This window comes from Alligator sinensis, unplaced genomic scaffold, assembly GCF_000455745.1.
Source record: "Alligator sinensis unplaced genomic scaffold, ASM45574v1 scaffold1542_1, whole genome shotgun sequence".
NCBI lineage: Eukaryota > Metazoa > Chordata > Crocodylia > Alligatoridae > Alligator > Alligator sinensis.
The window spans coordinates 587,432-605,275 of NW_005842452.1; the positions used below are offsets into that span (position 1 = coordinate 587,432).

At 53.1% G+C, this 17,844-nt stretch overlaps 1 protein-coding gene across 1 annotated transcript in view; it reads left to right on the forward strand.

Moving 5' to 3' along the window:
- SP7 (Sp7 transcription factor) overlaps nucleotides 1–8,248 on the forward strand; it is a 20,890-nt gene extending 12,642 nt beyond the window's left edge. Inside the window, exon 2 of the mRNA XM_014523146.2 lies at nucleotides 6,919–8,248. Coding sequence (XP_014378632.2) covers nucleotides 6,919–8,193 — 1,275 coding nt within the window. The 3' untranslated portion in view covers nucleotides 8,194–8,248. The remainder of the gene's footprint in view (nucleotides 1–6,918) is intronic.
- Nucleotides 8,249–17,844: the final 9,596 nt, after the last annotated feature.

Genomic DNA, 17,844 nt, shown 5'->3' on the forward strand with positions numbered 1-17,844 from the left:
GGGGTTTTGAATGCCACAACGTAATTCAATTAAAAGGCCATAAAAAAAGAGAGAGAGAGGGAGGAGAGATTGGAAACAGGAGTCTCTCGGAAGCATTATGAGGAGCAGAACAAGGAGACGAGCGCGGGGGAAAGAAGCCAAGGGGTTTGGAGGCTTTTTATGCAGCAAAGCTGGATTTTTCGTCTTCTTCCTGCATGTCAGCGCAGAAGAGGGGTTTACTGATTGAACTCCAGCAGCTTCTCTGTGGTTGGAGTTTCAGCCAGCCCTCTCCCGCCAGCCTCCGAGTCAGGAACACGTTGAAGCATGAGATGGGCCATTCGGTTGTGTTTCAAGGCCCTGCTCCTGGAGTCCTGTGAAAAGGTGATGATCACCCCTGCAAAGACCTCACAGCCAGGAGCAAATACAACAAAAGAAAGCAAAGGGGCCTTTATGTCTTGGGACCCAGCTTGTGAGTTTTTGAGTGCTAGATGAGCTCAGCCCATGCTAAAGTGCCTGAGTCTCTGGCCCATCTGAGTCATAGGTACAGGGTTGAGACTAAGGAGAGGAGTCAGTTCTTCCTCCTGCCACAGACTCTATGGATGCTCTCAGGCACATCACTTAGACTCCGAGAAACCGAGCCTCGGTTTCCCACCTGTAAAAAGGAGAAAGTAACCTTGTCTTTGTCGAAGACTGAACTCAAACGTACCGTGCTCGGCGCTGTACATGTAGCCGCTGTGATCTCAGCGGATGCTACCTTAATGCAACTAATGCTGCAAAGAAAATCCCCCAAACTTTATGCAGGTGAAGAACTGCTGGTGTCTGTGCCACCTCAGCCATGGGATATTTGTGGCAATGCCAATTCCCACAGCAAAAGGTCACCAGATACACCATGAGCAGTCAGATGCTTTGCGAGTAAAGAGATGTATTTTTATACTAAGGAATAAAAAGAGGACCAAGAAGGAACAATAGTCAAGTCTGGAGGAGAGAGAAAAGCGGGTGCATCTCCTCTTTAACAGACTGCAGCAGTGCAGAGAACAAGATGGGTGATGTGAGTGGTCAGAAATGTTTTTCCATTTTCTTTTATTTTTCCTCCGAGTATTTCTGGGAAACTGGGTTTTCACTGTGAGTTTTCTTTTTTTGTCTAAAGGTGTCTTCTTTCTGCCAGAGGCAAGGATTTTTGTGGGTGATATCTTGTATTGGACTAACTGTATAGTTGGGAGAGACATAGATGAGCTTTTGGGTACCACCGTACCCATCCTCAGGTCACTTCTTTTCCGCCACTAATTTCAACTTTTTCGTCACATCAGCAAGTGCCTGAAAAACAGAGGTGCTGAGTCAGCGACACCGCTGCAGTGCCTCACAACGGCTGCCATTCAGTTGCCGCATGCCCTCATTCCTTCCATGGACTGGGCTCCTTATCTCCCATTTCACCCCGCAATACCCAGCAGGAGGGAGACCAGAGTGTATTGTGGAAGTTACAGCCCAGCCAATAGGAGAACATGGTAGTGGGGAGAAAAAGCATCTAAACTACAATTATTATTATTAACATTTCCAACTAGAAAAGTTTGGAGGGTTGGTGGGAATATGGGAAGATTGATTATTCACCCAAAATGTATAGTTTTCCATGGGGGAAAAAAAAATCCAGCCGGTTGTCACAGAGATGTTAAGTTCATTAATGCGCTTTAGGTAATGAGGGGTGTAGGTTGTACCCATGTTGGTCTAAGGACACAGGCAGACAAGGGTCTTTGGGTAAATCTGATATCTTTTATTAAACCAACTCTTTAATGCGCCTTCAACCCAGTACCTCCACTGTGAGGTATTAGAAAAAGGTACATTAGCCTATTTAGCTAAAGAGCACTGTTTGTCTGTGACACTTTAATGCACATTAAAATAGGCTAATGCGCATTAAAGTGCACGTGTAGACGCGCCTGAGATCAGGGTTCCAGAGCTGATCATTGGAGCTATACATGCAAGGCCTCCTAGATCATAAGGGGTTGAAAGTCATCATTATATGTTATGCTGCATGTCATGGGGAAGGTAATTTTCCTTGCATTTGCAGCAGGTTGGGATTTCACCTCTGCCCACAATGCTATAAGCAGAAGTTTGCGAAATGCCTGGAAGAAAATGCAAAGCTTCTTGAATTTCAAGTCTTTTCACATTGTGTTCTGGACTCAGACATGGGGACTTGTTTCCGTGTCAAATTTTGCCCAGGTGTATGAATTTTTCCATCCAAAAAAAAGAGAGAAAAACTCTGGAGGAATGTCTTCTCTCTCTCCTCCCTGCCCTATCCTCCCAAATGAGAAAACCCCCATGAACAATGTGTTTCCTCCCAGCTCCCTCAATGTAAAAATAGCTCTTTTTTCCCCCCAAATGTGCAGCATAATGCGTTACAGGGCTGTTAAATGGCACGGAAGGATGAAACTGGCTATGCAAAATGCCCCAGATTGTGCACTCTCAGTCATACGTATTAGTTGTCCTTCCGCAAGTCCAAGGCAAAACCAACCATGCATTTCTTATGATTCAGATTTCAAACAGGACATCTGAGACCAATTCTGACAACATGGGGCCATGAAGACCCTGATCCCTTCAAGACATAAACCCTTCTAACTTCAAGCGTGGAAATAATCCTACGGATGGCTACTCCCTTGCTTAAAATTAAGCACATATGTAAATGTTTGCATGGTCAAAGCCTAGCAAAAACACATCCCTTTCTAGAAGTATGAGGTGTTAATCCAACATCCTGGACAAATTCCAATTCTGAAGCCATTATTAATGATAACCATATTGGCTTTATGATGTCTATGGTATCAGGCAGTGTGATAGACACGTTGCAAGTCCCTGCTCTAAATCTCCCCTCTAGTTTCATTTGGAAAGTCAATTAGGAGAGCTTGTTAACCCCAGAAATGTGGCTGTCCTTTGCAGAGGCACAGAGACAAGGTCTGTGCATTAAGTGGACTGAAAGTCCAGCATTACTCAGTTCTGACCTATCCCGTCTGCAGACTGGAATAGTAGGGTGGGTGTGTGTGTGTGTGTGTGTGTGTGTGTGTGTGTGTGTGTGTGTCCTAGGCCTCAGATAAGAGCTGGAAGCTGGAAGGCTGGTTCAAGGGGCATCTGCAGAGCTGAGTGGGAAAGCTGGCACTGGGACGGCAGGATTGAGAGGTGCCAGCTGACCAGAATAGGGAGCAAGGGCAAGACAAGCAGGGTGGCTGGGAGAGGACCCATTTGATGGGATGCTCCTGGATCTGCTTCTCATTGGGTGATGGGCTGGGTCAGATGTTTTTTGCCCTGCCTTTGCTTCGCCCCCAAGGAGCAATTCGGTTGCCTCCAAATTCCAAGTACTTGTGCTGCAATGGACATAAACCTGTAGATACCCCCAAGCCCTGTGCCATTGCTCTGTTCAGAAACCTCTGGCTGAGCCTGCCTTGAAGATAAACTATTTTTAGAGCAGGAAGGATCTTGCCAACCCAGGTGAGGTTGAGCATGAGGTGCATTCAACCTAGCTACAAATCATCCAGGATACCAAGCTCTGGTGGAAAGCTCAGCTCAGTGTGGGATTCACACCTCCCAGTTCCATCCCTGAAAGTCTGGGTTAAGTACCAATCAGGACTCGTAGTAGAGATGGTATCTTTTATTAGACCAACAAGATTTTTGCCAAAAAAAAAAAAAAATCTTTAATTGCAAGCTTTCAGGCACAAACACCCTTCATTAGGCATTGGAGAAAAGATTGCATGGATACTTGGGTTAAATACCTGCTGCTGAGTAAGACATAATGGCAGGCCTCTTCCAAGTTTGACCCACACTAGGGATTGTCCCTTGCGTGTCCCTGCTCAGAGAGTTCACACCTCCCCAAAATAGTGCTTCGGGATCCAGACAGCTTGCTCCATCGGCTCATGGTTTCAAAGTTTCGTTTGTGACCTAAAGCTCGCTGGTGCCTACCTAGGGTTGCCAACTCTGTTTGAACCCATCACGTGATGTCATGACATTAATGACTTGATTTCCTACCTAGGGTCGCCAGCTGTTTGAATCTATCGCATGATGTAATGACATTAATGACTATTTTAATGAATGCCCTATCATTTATCTCCCAGGTGACTCTCAGTAGTCTCCTGGAGATTTATCTCAAATTCCTGCAGACTCCAGGGCAATCCTGGAGGGTTGGCAACCCTATGCCTACCCTGCCTGCATCCACCCTGGCAGTGAGATGGAGAGGGCTCCCTAAGGGGTGCCCCAGGACCATGCTCAAGGCCCAGGTTTGCAGGCTACTCAAGAGCAGCAGCTTGGAGCATCCCTCCAATGGCTGACCAGGGAGCTGGCCGTAGCCTAGGGTGGCCATCATAGAGGACAGTCTGGTTGTCCTCTATTGATACAAAACCGGACACCTTTATGTCCTTTATTTTTCTCTTGAAGAGTAAAATAGAGGACATAAAGGCATTGGGTTGCATAACAATAGAGGACAGAGGACAGAGTAGCAGAAAACCGGAACGTCCCCTATGATGGCCACCCTACCATAACCCCAGATGATCCCTGAATGCCTTTCCTTTCCTCTGCCATCTCTCCCTCTAGCCAGCTTGTCTCCAGTCCCAGCTGCCAGATGTATAACCACTTTCTGCTCTTTAGTGGGTGCTGTTTGGAGCAGTGTCCTCAGAGCCATCTGCACCACAGCCTTTCCTTATCCTCCATGCCTTGCCTTTTCTCCTCCCAGCCTCTGCCTGACTAGACTTTAGTCTAGCAACTGGGCGCAGGACAAGGGCAACCGAGTGAAATTCTTTGGTCTGTTTTATGGAGGAATTTGGATGATCTAACGGTCCCTTTCTTGCCCTTAAAACCCATGAGCGACTCCTTGCAGCGATGAGTCATGTATATGCATTTTTGAAGGTTGGGATTTTCAAAGGGGCCTCCGTGCTGCAGGGCCAACGCCAACCGTTGGAGAGCCATGAGTCAGGCCCCAGAAAATCGAAGCGTGGCTTTAAAAGCTAAAGCTTTGTGTTTAGACACAACTCCCAGCTCGTCTTCTTTAGTGACTGGCTAAGTTCCCCACAAAGCATATACCTCTGGGTGCTGTGTTTTGAGTGCCTAATTCATATAGGCCCCTTGGAAAACCTGACGTGCCCTTGTGTGAAAGGTTTTTGAGGGGTACATGGCTATTGTGAACCACGAAGAGCTAGCCGGTGGCTCTCACTTTCTTGGAAAAGTGAGGTGAAATGTGAAAATTTTTAGGGCCAATGTCAATTTTGCAAAAAAACACAAAAACCCAAAAAATTTGAAGTAATCTTAGTTGGCCTGAAGGGGAGTCAGCCTGAGCCACCACGTTGTAGTTCAGATGCCTCGCACCCTCATTCCCCTCACCGGGCAGGCTGCCTGGCAGGACTACAACTCCCACAATGTATTGCAGTCTCAGTGGCAGGGACTACATGGCAGCCACTGTCTGTGGAGGCAACCCCAGCGCTTTGATGTTTCCAGACACAAACCCATGCCAAAAAAACAGGAATTCCCTGGGGCAAAACTGCTCCTTTTAAATCCACTGCAGAAATAGCAATAAGCACTTACCACTGTGCCACAGTTTGAGCCCAGGAGAGACACAAGGGTCAGGACAGGAGTACGGTGCCTCTGCTCTGAGTTCAGATTTCAAGCCAAAGTCTACAAGGAAAGGGGTCAGGGGGCTGGCCATCATAGAGGACGGTCTGGTTGTCCTCTGTCCTCTATCAATACGAAACCTGACGCCTTTATGCCCTCTATTTTTCTCTTCAAGAAAATAAATAGATTAATAGATTCAATAGAGGACAGAAAGGGGTCCAGTTTCGTATCAATAGAGGATAGAGGACAACCGGACTGTCCTCTGTGATGGCCACCAGAGGTAAGGGCTTAATTTGGAGAGAAGTAGGTGCCACCTGATTTTAATTCCCTGCTTTACTACAGGATCATTGTATAGCCCTGGTCAAGTCACCTATTTTAATCATCGGATATCTTAATGGCCGAAGCTGTAGAGTGGTGTTGAGTGGGATTTTCCAAAGCATTGGCTTCTCTGGGAATGAAACACTCAGGCACTTGGGAAAATCCACCAGGCATCTTGCGGACCTAAATACCTTTCAAAATCTGGTAGTTCCTCACAGTGGTAAGGTGCCTAAACACCTTGGATGAGCGGGGCCCTTATGCCTCAGTTCCCTGTTTGTCTAATGCCCTGTGTCATCGAAGCGCCTTTTGGCTCAGTGCGCCAAAGGCCCGGAGGTGCTGAAGCAAGGGGCCAAACAGGTTTGGGCCCTTCTCGGCTGGCTGCCAGCTCTTGTGAGCTTTTCAGGAATCAGGCAATAGGGGCTGTCTGTCCTCAAGCCCCAGCTCCTGGCATCATGGGCATAACATGCAAAACTCAGCTTTCACTACCACCCCCTCCTAATTGAATGTGTTGCCTGCATAGCCGTGGAGCAAATCTGACCCTGCTCAAAGGTCAAGAGCCAGAGGCAAATGCCAGAGGCCCTAAATACGTAAAGCTTCTTGATTTTTAAATCCATTGTGTGCTTTTCTGGGGGTGGCTGAGTCATGGGTTTTGATCGTGTGGCACTGATGGTGCCTCATATGCTTACGAACCCTCATGATGCTTCTGTTGGCAGGGAGGGAAACTGGCAGCAGTCCTTTCCAGCAGAGGAAACTAAGGCAAGGGATGAGGAAGTGACATGCCTAAGTCCCCACTAGGAGTCAGTGGCAGAGCTGGGGTTTGGCAAGAGGAAAGCACTGGTTCCCAGGACTGAGGCCACAGCGCTATCAGATGCTCAGCCAGGCAGACAGTATCTTGCTGCTCTGATTGTTTTAGCTATGGGTCATCTCCCGTCCCCTGTGATAATGTGCTTTAATTGCCTTGTGCCCTATAGAGCCCCACCCCAAACCGAAAGCGGCAGTCTTGCCTTCCTGTGCTGACGCCTTATCCTCTTTTCTCTCCTCCGCCAGGAAGAAGCCCGCTATGGCTCTAGCCCACTGGCTATGCTGACAGCCACCTGCAATAAATTCGGAGGCTCGAGTCCAATCCGGGATTCGGCCACTCCGGGGAAAGCAGGGGGAAATCCGGGAAAGAAATTGTACCAGTTGGGTGCTGAGATCTCCGTGCCCAAAGTCCGTGGCTCTGAGGCCATGGGGGATTCCTACACTGCTGCCTTCCCCAGTGGGAACGGCCTGATGTCGCCTTCCACCAGCCCCCAGGCTTCCACCACCTACTGCAATGACTACAGCCCCTTCTCCCACTCCTTCCCGACCTCCTCTAGCTCTCAGGACCCATCGTCCCTCCTGGTCTCCAAGGGACACCCTTCGGCCGACTGCCTTCCCAGCGTCTACACCTCCTTAGACATGACCCATCCTTACGGCTCCTGGTACAAAACTGGCATCCACCCCGGGATCTCGGGCAGCTCCAGCAATGCCACAGCCTCCTGGTGGGACATGCACTCCAACACTAACTGGCTGAGCACCCAGCCCCAGTCGGATGGCCTGCAGGGCTCCCTTCAGTCCATGCCCACCCAGTCTTCCCTCAGCCCCCAGCTGCCTAGCTACAGCTCCGACTTCACCCCCTTGAATCCTGCCCCATACCCGGCAGTGGGCATCACCTCCTCCTCCCACCTACTCCCCTCCAGCCAGCACATGCTGTCCCAGGAGATGTACAAGCCCAAGCCGGTGGCCAACAACTCCCTGATGGAGAGCGGGATTGGACTGAAGGCGCCGCGCAGTGGTTCTTTCGGGGGCACCACCGGCCGTTCGACATGCGACTGCCCCAATTGCCAGGAGCTGGAGCGCCTGGGTGCCTCGGCTGCCAGCCTCCGGAAGAAGCCCATCCACAGCTGCCACATCCCGGGCTGCGGGAAGGTGTACGGCAAGGCCTCGCACCTGAAAGCCCACCTGCGCTGGCACACGGGCGAACGCCCCTTCGTGTGCAACTGGCTCTTCTGCGGCAAGCGCTTCACGCGCTCAGACGAGCTGGAGCGCCACGTCCGCACCCACACCCGAGAGAAGAAGTTCACCTGCCTGCTCTGCAACAAGCGGTTCACGCGCAGCGACCACCTCAGCAAGCACCAGAAGACCCACACCGAGATGGGGGCTGCCAAGCCCCCCGAGGGGGAGGCTGAGCGGGAGGAGGCGGCTGCTGGGGGCTCGCCCGGTGCCACCATGCAGGAGGGCTTAGCCAGCGATGACAAGGACACCACCAGCCCCGAGCAGAGCAGCTTGCTGGAGATCTAAGCCGGAGGGTCTCCTCCGGCTCGTCCTTCTCCTCCTTTTCCTCCCTTTTTTAATCTCCCCCCCCTCCCTCTCTGAGATAATTTATTTCCTGGGGCACTGGCAGCTCCTGTGCTGCTGCAGGGGTGGGCATAGTGATGGGATCGTCCCCTAGCCCTTGCCCCTCGTCCCCAGCTTGGGGTCCGATGAGGTTCAGGAAGGTTCAGACGACCTTGGTGCCTGCAATTTGAACGTGCTGCCGTGAAGAGGCACCCTCAGCCCCTCGCCCTTCAGGACGGGGTCTCTGGGAGAGACATTGGAGGTATCTACACCAGCCAGTGCCAAGGGCAGGGCAGGGAGATGCTGTCTCCCCCAACTGGTGCCACCCATTGTGGGCTCTGTCCTGCAAAGCACACTGGAAAGCCAAAAGGGGACTCAGCCCTGTGGTTGGGGCGCAGTGAGTGCTTTGCTGGATCCTGTCTCTCAGCCACAGGCAGGATCGGGCCCTCAATTCCCCAGAGCCTTTGCAGCCAAGCCAGAGGAGTCGGGGATCCAGGGGTGAGGACCTGAAAGCAGCTGTTCTCCTCCATCCGCTGTGCCCAGAAGGGCCCGCGAGCCTCGCCGCAAAGACCCCAGGGGAAATTCCCACCTTCCTGCCTTATCCCCAGCATATTTAATCAAGAAGCGTAGGAATTATATTTATGTCTTAAGTTATGATGATGCTTTAAGGGAGGGGGGAGGAGCATTTCCAGGAAGCCTTTGTATTTAAAACATAGGATTTTTTGGGGGGGAGGCCCCAGGTTTAACAAGGGTCTCTGTTAATTGGCAATATCAGTTGGGGCCTCTATAGTAAAGCTGATGTGCTTTTAGCCCTGCTTCTTTATGATGGCGGAAGGCCACAATCCCAATTGGTGTCATTCCCCTTCCCCTTCCCCCCCATTCAAACCTTTTTGGGTTTTTTCTCCCTCTTTTTTACCGTCAGGAATATTAAAAAGAGCTCAGGGACAGGTTCCTGATTGGTTAGCATTCAAATTGGAGCCAGATTTACTCAACACCCATGTAGGGGCATCAATACAGGTGGAAGCTCCCAAAGAGCTTTGCAGTCGCACTGTCCCATCTCCCGAGGCGCCTGTTCGGGAGCTGAGCGCATTGAAACATTGCAGTCATCCTATCGGCTCCTCCTTGCTTTTCCATCCTTCGTGGCTGGGGGCTCTCTGGGTGTTTACTGTGAGCGGAGGCACGTCAGGAGAGGCACATCTTTAACAATAACTTCCTTTCTCCAGGGTGTTATTAGCCCTCAAAGTTAAATAGCTGTTCACAAGAAGATTGGCTAAGGGGAGGAGGAAAGTCTCTTCCCTCTCTCCGTTGCTCATTTTTTTTCTCTCTGGTGATGTCGGCGTCTCACTCATTCTCCAGACACTGAGTCTTTCAGCGCAGAGAGGAGCTGAATTAGATTTCCAGCCCTTTAGGCACCTATTTGGCTTTATTTTATGTTTGTTTTATATCTGTGCAACATCTAGTACAATGGGGCATCGGTCCAACCGGGAACTCAGAGGTACTACCACAATACAAATAATTATCATAATGACTTTAGTGTAAAAAAATAACCAGAATATTTCCCCCCCCATATATTTCATTTTTTTTCATCCCTTCCCCACCTCATCCATCATAAAGGGGCACGAGCCAGGGTTTTTTTCCTTGTGAGTCACCTTTCCCAGAGGGTCTCTGTTAATGCTGTGGAAGTTTGTATAGGTTAATGGAGGAGAAGTTTTTTACTAATGAGCATCTGGTTGTTATAAGGGATGTGTACGGGGATGCATCAATGGAGGACGCTCAGCTGGCGCTGCTTTGGTGCTGGAGTGCTCTCGGTGCAGAGAGAGGGATGTGTGTGTGTGCGTGTCACTTGTCCTGTCTTGCACACATGTGCCCCTGCATGATCCCCCCCCCAGCACACGTTCACATGCTTGTGCATGTCTGCGCACACTCGCTGGCCTCCCGGCAGCCCCTGTGATCTGGAACACACTGAAACAAGCTCAAGACCCTACACAGTCATTTCCCCAGGCCCGATTCTGACTGACGACAAGCATCTGCGTGATGCTGACCCAGCCCCCAGGGCCCTTCCCACTGTACCTTCTCTGCATCGGATGTGGTGCCCCACTCTTTGCAGGCAGATCTGTCCCAGGGAGCTACTCTCAATGCCTGAGATCAAACAGTCCCCTCTCTTCCCTTCCCTTCCTGACTGCCCTCTCCACACACCCCCAGACAAACTGCAAGCATCTTCCCTTCACTGCAGCCTTGGACTCCCCTGGAAAAAAAAAGAAGAAGAGGGGTTCCAGAGAAATGGCCCAACATATTTGGTTTGGATAGGGATGATTCTGCTTCAGGCAGGGGGTTGGACTGGACGTCCCTTCCAGCCCGAGGTCTATGTGATTCTGCATACCCCAGGGAAGGGGCTTCTTGGCTTTTCTGTTCCCTGCAATACAACCTGACCCTGCTGTCCTCCCAGAAACACAGCAACAACTTCCAAAGAGCTCAGGGCTAGATCCTTCTGCCATTTCCAGCTTTCATTCATTTAGTGCAATATTGGATTTTTTTTTCATTGAGCTTCTAGTCCAATAAATACAATTCCTGGTGCAAAACCTAGCCCCTAACAATCCCCGGCTGTCTTAATGGTGAGCTGGAACCCTGTGAGAGAGGCAGATTTGAACAAAGGCTTCCTTTCTCCAGCGTGTTAGTCCTTGAAGTGACATGGGTGCTACTGTAAACTCCTTGCGGGTGTGAAAAATGATCTCATGATCTTTTGTAGGACAGTCTCCTGATTTTGGAGGGTTTGGAGGCGGCGGGATTGAGCTCAGCCGTGTTAATCCTTGTGCTTGAGCGGCTAAATTCTCCAACAGCTCTGCTGCCGTGAGTTAGGATCTTTTGAAGGGCCAGCTCTGCAGGGTGCTAGCTTTGACAGCTCTTCTCACGTGACCCCAGACAATAGCAGGATGTGGCTTCTGGGCCTTTCTCAGTTTCCCCACCCTTCCTTTTTCGGTGCCTCGGCCTGCCAGGAAATCCAAAGGCAGCACTGCGTTTGCGGCATCTATTCCCTCTCACCGGAGAGGGTCCATGTGGAGCCAGCATCTTCACTGGTGTCTTCAAGCACCCCAGCTTCATCCCTTCCACTTTTAACAAGCTCCCACCTCAAATTCCCCAGTAACAGAGAATGTAGTGGCAGCATTCAGCTGGGGTCTACATGGAGCAACTGGTGCGAGTGCCTTATCACAGCTGGTCCCAGCAAGGGGCTACCACTTCTTCAGCAGCCCATGCTTTTAGTCCAGGAGGTTGTGGCTTCAATTCCCCAGGAGGGATAGCCAGGATGGTGGCTGTTACCCTGGTGGACACCACCTCTCTGGACATCAGTATGCTCAGGACAGTGTCTGAATATGAACCCCCTCCCCACACCCCGCTTGTTTTGGAACTCTTTAATTATTTGGATTTGGGTTTAATTTAATTAATAAACGATGAGCTGTGTTGAACCCTTGCAAACCTTATCATTTCTTTATTAACCATGCCGCCGTCGGCGAGGGTGGGGAAGAAAGACAAAGCTAACAATCACAAAGTGCTGTTGAGGAAGAAGAGGGGAATGAAACTGCTCTTAATGCATGACTCGGGCAATACTGGAAAAGCCCAGTTTGGCCAGTATAACTATGCTCGCCCCCAGAGCAATGCCAGAGGCCTGGAGCTTGTTGAGGGTCATGGAAGCCCCATGTGAGGCAGGAAGAGAGCAGCCCTTAGTGAGCAGAGGTGCATGGAGTCAAAGCACGCCCAATAAGGCCAGCTGCCAGAAGCCAGGGGGGCTCAGCGGGTCCCCAGGACCCAGCCGCGGACCCCAGCTGACTTGAGAAACGGCCCGAGGACCCACGGAGTTGGAAGCTGCGGAGACCCCCTGTTCCTGCTGCCCATTGTTCAAATACGCAAAGGATGAGAAGGGAAAGTGAGGCACAAGGTGGCAACAGGACTTGCCTGAGGTCACCCTGCAGAGCCCAGGAGTCCTGGGTGCCCTCGTAGCTTCGGTGCCTACTGCATCCCCCAGCTGACCTGCATTGCACACAGCGCAAGTGGCTCAGACCTGGGAAGCTGGGAAGGGCTCGGACACTGCAAGGCTGGAAGGTGAAGGTCAGGAATGACCCTCTCAAGCCAGGGGTCTGCTGGGGGCATCTCAGGCCGTGACCTTCCAAGGGCAGAGAGGGGTCAGCTGAAGAGGTCACCAAGCGGCTGAGCCTGGCAGGGGAGAGGGGGAGCCAGTGACACCCTCCCTCCACCCCCTGCCAGGACTCCAGGGACTGAGCTAACAATCACAAAGCCCCCGCGTTGTTGTTCGAGAAATCGTCGCCGCTGGAGCTCCCAGCCCCGAGTCCCCTCCGAACAAAGGGCTTCTGTCCACGGGGCTTTCGCAAGCGCACAATGGGGCTTTGTCCCAGCAGAAGGGATGGCGATCCCTGCCAACACAGTGGCCACGCCAGCTGGCCCCGCGGTCATTCCTCGGCGCTAGAGGCGCCCAGCCCAGGCTGACCCAGCACAGCCTGACAGAGCAGGTCCCGGGAGACCTGATGGAGCCGTCCCAGGGCCTGATGGATGGACGCTGCCGCCCTGGGGAGCTCAAGCCATGCCACCGCGGTGCCAGTGCTGGGCATGGGCATCCTTGGTGTGACAGCACCCCCTGCTGGGAGAGGCTGGGACTAGAGGAGCCTGGATCTGCCTCCCCAGCTGGCACTCCTGCCCTGCTGCCCGCAGTGGCCCCTGCTGGGGTAGGGGTAGCTGGGATCTGCCCCGCAATCCAGCCTTCCTGCCCCCATCCCCACAGCACCCCCTGCTGGGAAAAACTGTCTCTGGCACCCGCTGTGATAAATTCCCCCCCTTCCTCCCCCCGTAATTCGTCCTGGCTCCACTGGGAGGAAGGAGAGGCTTATTATGGCTGTTTCCCAAACAAGGAAACTTCGGCCCAGGCAGACCGAGGCCACACAGAGAGTCAGGGGCCGAACTGGCCCCGGGCTTAACCACCAAAGCCCCACAAACAAACCAGAGGCCTCTGAAGCCAGTCACTGCTCAGACTGTCTCTGCCACGGCCCCATCCTGCCTGCAGCCGGTGGGAGGATGCCAGCGATTTGGCCTGGGAACCCTCGGAAAGTTGCTGCTGTGTTATAATGTCCTGCAAAAAAACCCCTATAATAAAATCTTTTCTTTTCTTGGATGAACCTCCCCCCAAAACAAGCCATAGGGATCTGGGGTTAGGGATGCGCAGCAGAAAGCAGGGACGTTTAGTAGTAAGGCCCCTGCCTAGGAAGAGGAGGTAGGGCAGCCTCAGAGGGGGGGCACAGGCTGGGCACTCAAGGAACCTGGGGTCTGGTCCCAGCCCTGCCACCTGGGGGAAGTCACTTTGCTGTCCCCTACCTCAGTGTGCCCATGTGTAATTGGTGGTATCTGCCCTAGCTGATACAAGGGTTTTCCTCCATTAGGGGCTGAAATGTCACAAGTTCGCCTCTGACCAGGATTATGGTTTTAATATCCCCAGAGGACTCCCCCCCAGCTCTTCTACCTGTGGGGTGGGAGTGAAATGGAGGCAGCCACCAGCCAGCAGTGCTTGTCCATGTGTATGGGGTCTCGTGCAGGCTTGCATAATCATTTCTGTACACATGCAGGCACACGTGTCTGCCCAGTGTGTGTGCACCTGTGTGCATGTGTGCGTGCTGCGATGTGCAGGTTCAGAGTCTGCATGCACTATTCCTCTAGGAATGGACTTGGGGGTCTTGGAGCCATGCACTGTCGGAAGCCTGCCATTAGGCTTCTGAGTGCATGTGAAGGGTAATCAGCCCCTAGGAGACCTCCCTGCCTCTTTGCTCTCTCTACTCCAGACCAGAAGGGAATACACCTGGGGATTTTCCCAGCAGGGTCAATGCAGAGCTCCAAGTCCTGAGACCCCCCAGAGCAGAATGATTCTTGGGGGTGGGTCAAGCGATTTGTCTCTGAACAGGACTCCCCAGCACAGGGCATCTCCGCTGGTGACCATCAAGGGGTGATGGACACACACAGACACAGAGCACAGCCAACTCGGTCTCTCCAGCTGTCCGCAGGGTAACGCCTTCTGTGGACCACACACCGTCAGGCACACAGTAGCTGCTGCACAAGCAACAGCTGGGAGCACATCTGGTCTCCCTCTGGCTTACGCAAATCCAGCCCTGTTCCTACCCCACAACCGCCCGCCCCTGCCCTCCCCATCCCTGCACAGCATGAGCTCCATTCACAGCTGCTTCCTCTCCTTGCTCAAGACCCAGGACCGCTTGTCTTCCAGCAAGCTGTCTCACCCAGCTGCTTGCACTGGTGCATGTGTGTGTGTGTATCGGTGCAGGCTTGGACATACAATAGGTTTACACCCATGTAATCCACCTTCACAGTTATGTAAAATAGGAGTAGACTCATGGCAGACACTTGCTTGAATCCATGTGGAATTACCCCAGGGGAAAATCAGAAGCAAAACCTCCCATAGTACTTACCCCAGCCTTGGCCCCATTTCTCCATGTCCATCCCTGGGAAACTGCCCCAGCATACATGTGTTTTTTATCTGCCCCTTAGTGGTGAGGTTCAGTAACAGGGGCCTAATGTGTGCAGCTACCCCTGGATAGCCACTCACCTGTCTGCATGGTACCCTGGGGTAATTATATTGGTGTTGATTTTGCCTGGGCAAATGGGTGGTGTATCCAAGCCACGCGCATGTGTGCGCATGTGTCACACGCATGCACGTACCACCCTGCATTAAAGCTTCACCTTCTTGAGGATTTGATTCTTGGCTGACGGTGAGATGCCACTGGCAGGGCCAAAGGATGATGCATCATTGCATGCCAAGCCAGGCTCACTGGCCTGCAGGCTCATTCCCAGTTCTTCCAGGCCTGGTGTGATCCAGTAGCAGGGGTAGGCCCCTCCTCTTTAATAGACCAGTAACTCAAAGCCTTGAGCTTGGTCCTCTGGACTCGTGCAAGGTTTGAGTGCAATGTTGTGTGCACGTGTTGTGTGTGTGTGTACACACATGACAACATGTGCAAGCTTGCAAGCATGCAGGCAGGTTTTTTTGTGTGCAGAGGTGAGTTGCCTTTAGGGTGTCCCTGAAACTGTCCCTTTGTGACGCTGGGCAAAGCCTGTCAGCCTTGATCCTGGCTCCATTTCAGTGCCTGGCTGCCCTGGACACCACCAGGCTGCTAACAAGGAGTTAAATCACCAAAATGGGCCTCAGTTTCTCTTGTGCAGTGGGGTTGTGTGAAGGGCAGATGTTCCAGACTGAGAAATGTCCAGAGCCACAAAAATGTTGGAGGGGGGGAAGAGCACAGCCTTCCTTCCTCCTCTCCAGCTTGCCTCTTGCCCTGCTCTGACCCCATGCAGCCATAGCACATATCATTGCCTCCATGCAATGATAATGCTTATTCTTCCCACCATGGCGGAGCTGACAGGCCCCATCAGGGCTCAGAACCCAGGTGCACACCTGCAGCTCCGAAACACTCGTTGGGGAAACTGAGGCACCAGGGGAGATAGTGACCTGCCTGGTGACACCCAGGAGGCAGGAAAAGCAGCCAGGCCACCTCAGCCCTTGTTTCATGCTCTAGCCTTTGCACCCTGCTGCCTCTTCGATCAGTGTTGCGGGGGGAGCTGTTGTAGCTGTAGCAGCAGCAGGGTGGCTCCAGGTAGGCAGAAAACTGCAGGATCGGGGCCATTCAATATAGGGCTGCTTTGGATCCTCGCAGCCACCCAATGATGCGCTCATGCCCACCCCATGCCCCCTCTGCACACCCTTGGCGATGCCATGGAGGGGCCGGGTGGCGGCATATGCCTGCACGGTGCCAGCTGCAGGCCACGGCCAGACGGCCCTTCCCAGGCCTGGGCTCCTGCCAGGTCTTTGATCTCTGGGAGCCTCCGTTTGGGGCTTTTCTGGTTTGTCTGAAAGAAGAAAAAGCCTCAGCCAGGCTCTGCCAGGTCAAACACTGGGCTGCTTGCCCATGTACATGGTTGCAACGGAGGTGGAATATGGGGGAGGTGGCTCCAGGAGCTGGGCTGGGGGGCAGGAGCAGAGGGGAAAGGGGAACATGTGTGCAAGCGAGTTCCCCCCTCCAAGCAGGGTCCAGGGAAGGGCACCCTGAGGAGCATCTCCCACCTGGCAACCCCGTGCTGCGCTGCGAACTTTTTTGTAGCAGTGCCTAGCCAGGGACCCCCATGCTGTGAGCTCCCTCAACAGTGCCCTGCCAATGCCCAGCTGAGGACCACACTGTTGCGAGCTTCCTCCCAGCAATGCTGGATGCTGTAATGCCAGGAGGCGCACTGGTTTTGCCAGTTTGCCCATAAGAAGCTGGGTGGCTTGAGAGGACTCCTTAAGGGGTGGCAGTGGGGGGCTCAGGACACCTGGGTTTTATTCCCAGCTCTGCAACTGACTGGCTGAGCAACCTTGAGCCACTCACTTCCCTTCCCTGTGCCTCGGTTTCCCCTCACCACCCCAAAGAGGCCACAGACCAAATAGCTGGAGGGTGGCGAGGGGAAACCGAGGCACCGAGCCGGGCAGAGAGCTACCATTCTTGTGACCTCCATGCCACGTGGATGCCCAGGGCTGCTGGGATACCACAGCTGACGGCCCCTGCTCCTTAGGGGTTTTGTCATAACCCCCTCTGCTCCTCCTTGCAGGCGCCAAGGCCTGGGGCTTTGGCGCGGTGCTGCCAGTGAGCCGAGGTGACCAGGCTGTTGCTGCTTTGTCTGCATGTCCAGACAGAGCCAGGCGGCTTTTTTAACCTGCCCCACGAGGGAGCGGGGAACGGTCGCCTGCTTCACACAGGCCTTTTGGGGCGGTCATGGCCATGAGCAGCTCAATGGTGTGTGGGTTCTGACAACCCACAGGCTGGTGGGGAAGGGGAAGGACCTCCCAACCCTGCCCAGGCCTCTGAAGTGGTTTCCCCTTGGTCTGGACATGAGGTGGTCTCTGCTCTCAATAGCTGCTGTGTGTGGGGTTTTGTTTGGGGGGGCGCCTGGTCCAGCTCAGAGCCAGGGAGGAAGATGGGTGCTGGGGAAGGCAGTTTGCAATGGTGCTGAGGGCTGGGATCCTCTCTGGAGCAGCGGTCCTGGAGGCTGGGGGGATGCGGCGGAGCAGGGGCTGCATTTTGAGCACAGGAGGGTTTTGGTGGGAAGGTCTCATGATCCACCCTCCTCCGCTGGGCAGGGCCTGGGCATGATGGAGGGGCTGGGCATGCAGCTGAGCAGCCTAAGTGGCTTCTGTGACACGGATGTCACACCCATGAGTATAAGGGGGTCACCCCAGGGTCCAGTGCATATGTGCGCCCAGTCCTTGTATTGGTACAAGCCTGCTCTCTAGCGGTGGAAGCGCGGGGCTGTGGGGGATGCTGCCAAGCCAGAGCGTGAGCCTTCAGCTTTCCTCTCTTCTCAGCATCAAGAGGAGAGGGAAAGCCAATCCCCCAGGGTTGGGGGACCATGTCCTGCTGCTCACTCAGTCTTTGCCTGAAGCTGGTGCATCAACAGGGTCCTTTCTAGCTCTCTCAGACCCCAGATCGACTGCAGCTGCAGGAAGCATCTTTTGGACAGGGTCCCCATGTGGTGCTGGCCCACGGGCAGCAAATTTGAGCAAACGGCCTGCCGGGAGCAACC